Raw genomic sequence first — 8,203 nt, 5'->3', positions numbered from 1 at the left:
TGGGAGTGGTTAAAATTTTGTATCTCTGTGTTCACGGTGGTGTGGAGGTTTTTGGCTGGTTTTGTTTAGGTTTGGGGTTGATGGAAGACTTGGGTGATTTGGGTAATGGGATGTTGTTATGTTTGGTCAGGTTAGTATTGCATTGGTAAGCTACAATTGGAGGTTCTTGCCATAGACTCCTCAGTGTGGGGTCATTCTCCAATATGTTCCAGTTTTTACGTAGGATGTTTTTTTTGTTAATCTTGTTAATGTTTAATTGATCAATTTTTGCAGTCTTACGACTGAATTACAATTGAATTTACAGGCAAAGAAATTTAAGTAAAAAATGGAATATGTTTACTATATTTACAACATGTTGCTATAAAATTCTATTAAATTTAAGATTACTGTAAAATGTTCCGCTACGATAAAGTATTAATACTAAAACTATACTAATATGCTTAAAGTTTTGATTTTTTCGCATAATTTGGAATAAAAGAGTTCAATAACCTATTCGTATTAATAATGGGAAGATTAAATCTTCTCAGTTCTCTAAAATTAAGTGTTGGTAAATTTTCTTTTGTAGTATGTGTAATTTTGATCATCTTTTGTTTCGATGGACGAGAATAGCTTTTGTGATAACTTTTCTCTTCTGTCCTTCAGTGTTAATAATTTTGCTTCCTTCAATGCGACTTTTGGACTTGATTCCGGGTAGATTATCCGCAAAGCTCGATTTTGTACACGTTCCATATCCAGCGACAAATAATCAGGAAGGCCTGAGTGGAAAACTTGGGAGCCGTATTCTAAGATGGATCTAATGCATGTACAGTAGAATTGAATCAAGGAATAATGATCTACACCTGCACGTTTTAACTGCCTTAATAAGTATAGTCGTTTTGATGCTTTTAATACAATATTTTCGATATGACTGTTCCATTTTAGGTCTTCCGTGATGGTCATACCCAGTAGTTTAGCTGATTTAACAGGTTCAAAGCGTTTGCCATTTAGAATCAAACCATCATCAGTAGAGGGTCTTCTAGTAAAGTCAATTCGGAGCTCTTTACACTTTATCGGATTTAACTGAAATTTATTTTCATTGGACCATTTGAGCAACTTGGTCTATTGTATCTTGTAATCTACTTTCCATGTTCCTTAAGATGACTTCAGAAATGGTCGTGTCGTCTGCAAATTTCCATATACTATTTGTGGGGGAACCATTGATACGTAGATCGTTAATCATGGCTAAGAACAGCCATGGACCAATCCTGGTTCCTTGTGGGACGCCCGCTGGAACTTGTAGGAAGTCGGATACACCTTCGGTTGATATCTTTACTCGCTGTAATCTATTTCGTAGAAAGTCCGTAATCCAATTTACGATTGTGGGTTTTAAACCATAACTGAGTAATTTTGCAATTAGCAAATTATGATCAACCAAGTCGAAGGCTTTCCTGTAATCGAGTAAAGCTACTCTTATCGCTGAGCCTGTGCCATCGGTTTCAGTTAGCCATTTGTGTAACATTGAGATAAGAGCAAACGTTGTACATGAGCCTGGTACAAAACCAAATTGTGATGGATCCAAAGATCTAAGCAAAGTCGGCCTCAGACCTCTGTCAATGATGAATTTTTCTGCCACTTTTGATAAGGTTGACGTCAGAGAAATTGGCCTTAGATCTTTATTAAAGTCCGTGATCTTTGATTGTTTAGGGATGGGGGGAACGTCAGCCATCTTCCATGCTTGTGGGACTTTGCACGTTTGGAATGAGCAGTTGATAATATCAGCAACGGCAGGTGCTAATATATCGGCGTATGTCTTCAGTACCCAGTTTGGTAACTTGTCCGGACCATTCGCTTTTGTGGCGCTTAATTCACGTAAAGTTTTTGCGACCAACATTTCGGTAACTTGTATTGGTTCGTCATCGTCTTCCTTCAAGACACATACGTCATTAGTTAGCGGATCGTGGTCTGCCATAACACTGATAAAGGCTTCATTGATCTTATTTGCTAGTTCGTAATCGTTGCACTTTAAGTTCATAGTCAAGCTTGATCGAAAATCTGGGTTATGCTTTTCCGAAGAGCCACATAACAGTTTGATTTCGTGCCACCATCTGTGCGGTTTAATTTCCTTTAGACCACGGACTTTAGATAGATAATAACTTTTTCGGCATCGCTTCCTTTCACGGTTTACTTTATTCCTTAAATGCCTGAATAAACCATCCTTTCCTCGTGAGAACGCCTTTTGCCTTTGAATAATGAGCTGTTTAAGTTGGTTAGTCATCCATGGACGATCAGACACATGAACTTTTATCGAACGTTCCGGCATCAGGATATCTAATCCACAATGGATAAGATCGGTAAAAATTTTTAATTTCTCATCAACAGTCGGGGCGGTTGATAGCACGTCTTCCCAAGCTATGTTTGACAGAAATCTCCCAAGACTTCCAACTTTACTTGGTCTTCTATCCCGTACTTTGATTAATCTTTTATGGCACCCGGTTTTTTGTCGCCTTGTTGGAAATATTAAGATAGTTATGTGATCGGATAAGCCAAATGGAGGGCTAGGAATAGGATCAGTGTAGAATTTATGTAAGTTAGTAAACACTTGATCCAGGGTATTTCCACCTCTTGTAGGAAAGGTCACCATGTGTTTAAGCTGGAAGCACCTGGCAGTTGATTTAAACTCTAGTTGATTGAAGTCTCCAGCCAAAATGATCGCACTATTAGTGTGTATGGTTTCAACGCGTTCTAACGAGTTTTTTAGATGATCCAGCATTGCTTTATTATCCGAATTGGGTGGATGGTAAATAACCGCTACAACTATATTATGGAATCCACGGGGCAGCCTTTCTGGACGAAGTAGTAGCCATAGTATTTCGTATTCGTCCGCTTGGAGATCTAACAGAATTTTACTTTCAATAGAGTCTTTAATGTACGCACAAACCCCCATGTGAACTGTTAATGCGGTCACGTCGAAATAATTGGTATCCGTTTATTTTAATTGACTGGTCTGGTATCGATTCTTTAAGCCAAGTCTCTGTAAAAAAGGCTATATCAGGGTTTTCCAGGCTAATCGTATAGGCTATTTCGTCAATCTTTGGTACAATTGACATCGTATTGGACAGTAGGAGAGATGGAACGAACTGAAGATTGTTGCAAGGTGCTGACTTTTGGACAGACTTATTCATATTAGATCTATTAGTATTGTTAACATCCGTCAAAGCATCATGCTTTGCAATATTCACGTATTTAAGGTTGCGATGCATGTTCCGCGCATTTTGCCTAGATCTATGGCCATGAGCGCGAGAAGATATTCTGACTTGAATTGTGTGAGCCATTACACGTACGTTGATAAAATTCCCTTATGGGTTAAATTTATTTCATGCTTCGCAAGATGCTCCTTCTTTGGGCGCCAAGGCTTACAAGTAACAAATTTTGGCCAGAAATTATCTTCTTGCACGAGTGAACTAGTAGCCAGAGGGACATGGATCTTCGATGAAAGGGTTCCACTGCGCCGACTAGGGAAAATGGAGATATATGTTGGGACTATATTTTTCTTCTTTAGGTAAGATAAAATCTGATTTTCATTCACGTCTTGGGCGATGCCAGATAGAAAATTTTTTTTTATTTTTCTTCGCTTTCGCTCTACTCCGATAAAACCATCGGACTCGCTAGAAGGCACCTTGTTTCTGCTTGGTGATTTCTGCAGGTTTACCTTAGGTTTATTACTCGTATCAATTGCATGAGATGACTTTACAGTGTTTGCGTAAGTTAATTTACATTCTTGCGGTGAAGTCAGCTCAGCACTTGTTGTATCATTATTAGGTTTTAACTGTTCGTTCTCGCTTAATTTCACGACAACAAGGCTATCATTAGTATGTTCGCATGAATCATCAATAACAATGGGTTCTTGATTAATGAGATCGTTAACAGATTCCGGCGCATTGATCATATTAGGATTTGCGGAATCGTTCAAGACAAAAGGCTTCACAATTGTTGCATCATTAATGTTATCTTGATTAACATATTCGGATTGTTCGCTCGCTTCATTCGGAGGCGCTGCCGAGTTTAAATCGTCTTGGCCGCCTTTATCTTTATCCATAAAGCTCTGGAAATGCGAAATCACCGATGTTATGTGAGAAATCGTCCCCGATAAAGCCCGAATCGCTTCCGAGTTTACCAACTGGCCTTGTTGAAGGTCATCTAGAATTACATTGACTGTAGACGATTGCATGCCCGACTGCCGAGCGTCCAAAATGGGAGCTTCGGAAGAGCATATCAACTTACAAAACTTTTGTATAATCTCGTTCGCTCTCGCACCATCAAGGTACAAAAGATTCTTATTCTTTTTCCACAATATGGTAGATTCATCAAAAGTGAAAAGTTTTCTATCCCCACCAGGCTGCGACCATATTCCTTCGAGATCTAGGTCGTCCTTTATGAACTGCTTTAAAGATTCGTAGTCGCCACTCCATGCAAAGCATAATTGTGACCTTCCACGGGAAAACGTACGTTAACGATATTTCGTTGAAACGGCAAAACGAACGGATAACGAACGGGTAGTGAACGATCTGTAATAACGTTTCAACGAACCCAGAAAACGTTTTGACGAATTCAGCTAAAAATGTGAACGTTTAAAGTCGAGAATACGAACGGATAAATAAACGTTCAATCAGAAGCCGTTTGAACGATTTATGTTTATGAACGGTTTTAACGAATTAGTCTGAACGCCTGTTGCGCGTATGATTGACGCAAGATATTATTGACTAATTAAAAGAATAGGAAATATTTTCAAACACGTAACATGTGTTGGCGCAAATATGCGCGTGTACATAAATAGCTATACCTTCATTTCAATGCTTAACTAAGATTATTTATAGCTATACTACCTAAATCACAATATTATATACTTTATATACATATATACATTTGCATTTGCATCAAAATTCGGGTTAATCGTTAGAAAGCCTTCAGTTATTAGTACAAATTATCCTATGTCAAAAATCAATGCATCATCTGCAACTATACCCATTAAGATATTCAGCGCGTGTCATTTGCAACAACGTACAGATTTTGTAAATCTCTCCACAGACAAACTATATGTATGAGTGGTTAAAGACATATACACATACAGCATGCATCCGTTTTATTAACACGGCTCTAAACCGAGAGTAAACGAAGATGCCATAAATGGCCTGGCTTCGATAATAATATCATAGGCAATGTCATCGGTCATGCACCGTCTCAGTTTGGTTGAGTTTGAGCTACTGGATACATATTTTATGTTAAACTAAACACAAGAGATTCCACTGTACACTTTTGCTTATACTCTTTGACGCGCAAACGATTAAATTAATTAGCGCAAGGATCAAGTTGTTTACAGATGATAACCAGACATTAATACAGAATATCACATAGGCAAAGTTCGTTTGTATGCGAACCAGCGTAGTAACGTGTGCTTGCATGCTGTCAAAACTTATTTGGTATAAATACTACATTAAATATCCAAACCATTTATACACGTGAAAATCCACATTTCAATTTCAGCAATGCATTGCGCGGTACTAAAATATTTAAAATATAAGCTTGGATATTTACCTAGTGCACACCGAATATGTCCCGTGCAGCAACACCAGTAGCCTCTACCTGCAGTCAAGCTTGTCGCGGAATGTCGCCTATACACAGTAATGTCAGTAACGACTATAAGGGCATCATTATACGTTAAGAATATTTTAAAGTTTGATAATAATCTATTTTATTGACTGCGTGCACCATCGCCATATTTTCTTCGCAAAGCTAAAGCTGCAATGTTGCTATTTCTGCCGCCATATTTTTTCATATAAGTGATATGTTTTGTGACCATACGATCACATATGCATGTGTTATGACTTATGAGCCAGTATATCGCTAATTAATACTTGTGATATTAAATTAGCTAACTAAATTCTTGGTGGTCAATATATTCATCAGGAAATATTTTTTTTCCCCCCATATATTCGACCATCTACATAGTTAACTGTGTAAAAATACCTAAGCTACCTGCATGAGCCTAACAATAGTGACCTAAAGAAATAGAACGCGTAAATTAATGGGATAATTTCGAAATCTTCATTTCAAACGATCGCCGGCAATCCGCAATCCCGAAGGTCCGAATATCCGCCCTGCAAAGCAACTTAATACTCAACCCCGGCAGCAAGAAAAGAGTGCACAGTATTTTCACTAAAGCATATAGCAATAGCAGACGGCCCATATAGAAACCGGGTTTTTAAATCACAAAGAGTGCAAATAATTTTCTGCAAAGCATATAGCAATGCTGCCGCCCATATAGAAACGACGATGCCAAATGCATGCACAGGGGAGTTTATACTCACCATTTTAAGAAACATCGATCCTCAACATCTTCGAGACATCTACTTGTGACACAATTTGTGCCTCCTGCTTACAGTAAAATTAACTAATCAAGATTTCCCCGGACAGATTATTAAAATAAGACATGCATGAAAGCATCATGATCAATCCATTTTGTCTGGCGAAATCTTTAGTTATATCATATAATTATATATATTTCGAGGTAGCATCTACCCACATATTTTTTGAAAAATGTCAGCAAAGTTTGTAAACAATTGTTGTTTTAATGTGAGTAAATGCATCCTATTAAATTGTAACCACCAAGCTTAACAACTACTCTAACCTCAGCCAAGCCATTTTGAAGGTCTGGCAACCTTTCATGTCATGTTTTTCGGAATGATTGGATGATCGTGGCCAAACTCGATTCCCCCGGCCAAGACAAGTAATCTAAAGGGTTATATTGCAGTGTGCATTTATATCCGACTCCATTTTACTCGCGTTAGCATATATACATAAAATGCAATTGAGAACGCCTTGTTATATACAATTGCATGATCATCTATATGAAATCTTACTTCGAATGCGTGTCATATTTCGATATATGCATGGATCAATAGAGAGCTACAGTTTAGCCAAGCAAACACACTCAAGGAAAAAAAACTTTAAATCGAGCCAACCGTAATACGAATTCTGTTGATGATTTCATCGATAAGCCGGATTTCAATGCTGGGAGGAAATAATTGCAAGCGCGCCTAATAAAGTATGCCAGTCATGAATAGCCTTATATTATAGCTAATGTTTCGTATAGTGTTCATACTTCATACCTTTATATGCACGTGTTAAAACGCCTTGACTTCCCGATAGATGTTAATATCCAGCAAATATTTGATTTAGTCTTCGCGAAATTACTGTTCAAGATCTTTACCCGCGCGCTCATATACGCATAAACAGTTCATAGGCGCCATTTCAAATTTGTTCATTTTGCCGCTCTAGCTGGCAGGCTTCAGCCTTCAAGGTGCAATGACCATGCATGATTGCAATTTAATATCCGGGATGTACTTTCCTAATAAAAGAGCCCAAATCAGAATTAGTGAATATTTTCCTGTTGCCCAAGCAGCTGATATGTTGTCCAAGCAAGATAAATTCTAATGTTCGTTTTCTGATGAAATATAGCGAAATATATATAAGCGAAATGTCCGAGAGGTCAAACTTAAATGTTTGTACGCGTTAACTTGGCAACTTGCCCTTGGGTTTGCACGCACTTGGTTAAAACATAGCGCTAAACTCAATCTCACAAAACACGGAATTTGTAGACGGCGTCTTTGATGGTTTATGCTAGTTTAATATCAACAAAACTTAAATGGTATAATATAGATTACAATTTCTGGTTTGTTATATTTGTCACACGGGCCACGGCTCTAATTATGTTGACCAGATGATATTTTGTGCATTAACAAAGCCTATATGCTAAATTTCCCTGAGCAATATTATGATGTTCATTGTGCGACACTGGTGTTTTTTTATTATAATAAACAATGTCAAACAATGAACATCATTCATAAAGGTTCATTACTTTCATAAAGTCTCTATCATTTGTACGATTTGAGCTTTTTCCGCGTTCCACGTTTCCGATTCGAGGAGCTAATCAAGAGAAATCAAATTACAACCAAAATATACATGTGAAGTGAATTGTGCTGAAATGTCCATATATATCAATATATATAAAGCAATTTTTTGTGAATTAAGAATCTAAATAAATATTTACAATGCATATATGAGTTATATTTATGCCAGATCAAGTCTCTTTTTATAAAACTTATTTGCCCGGCATTTATTGTTTATGGCTGTCTTCACCGCTTTCCAAACAAGTTCCTCGTCGTAT

At 37.5% G+C, this 8,203-nt stretch overlaps 1 protein-coding gene across 1 annotated transcript; it reads right to left on the bottom strand.

The window, feature by feature from the left end:
- Window positions 1-1,072: 1,072 nt before the first annotated feature.
- LOC114515548 lies at window positions 1,073-2,923 on the bottom strand. The gene has a single exon (XM_028534831.1). It carries the CDS (start codon window positions 2,921-2,923, stop codon window positions 1,073-1,075), a length of 1,851 nt encoding a protein of 616 aa, XP_028390632.1.
- Window positions 2,924-8,203: the final 5,280 nt, after the last annotated feature.

This window comes from Dendronephthya gigantea, unplaced genomic scaffold (genome assembly GCF_004324835.1).
Source record: "Dendronephthya gigantea isolate DGI-Jeju-01 unplaced genomic scaffold, DenGig_1.0 000004F, whole genome shotgun sequence".
NCBI lineage: Eukaryota > Metazoa > Cnidaria > Anthozoa > Malacalcyonacea > Nephtheidae > Dendronephthya > Dendronephthya gigantea.
This window is presented reverse-complemented; position numbering and strand designations above follow the sequence as displayed.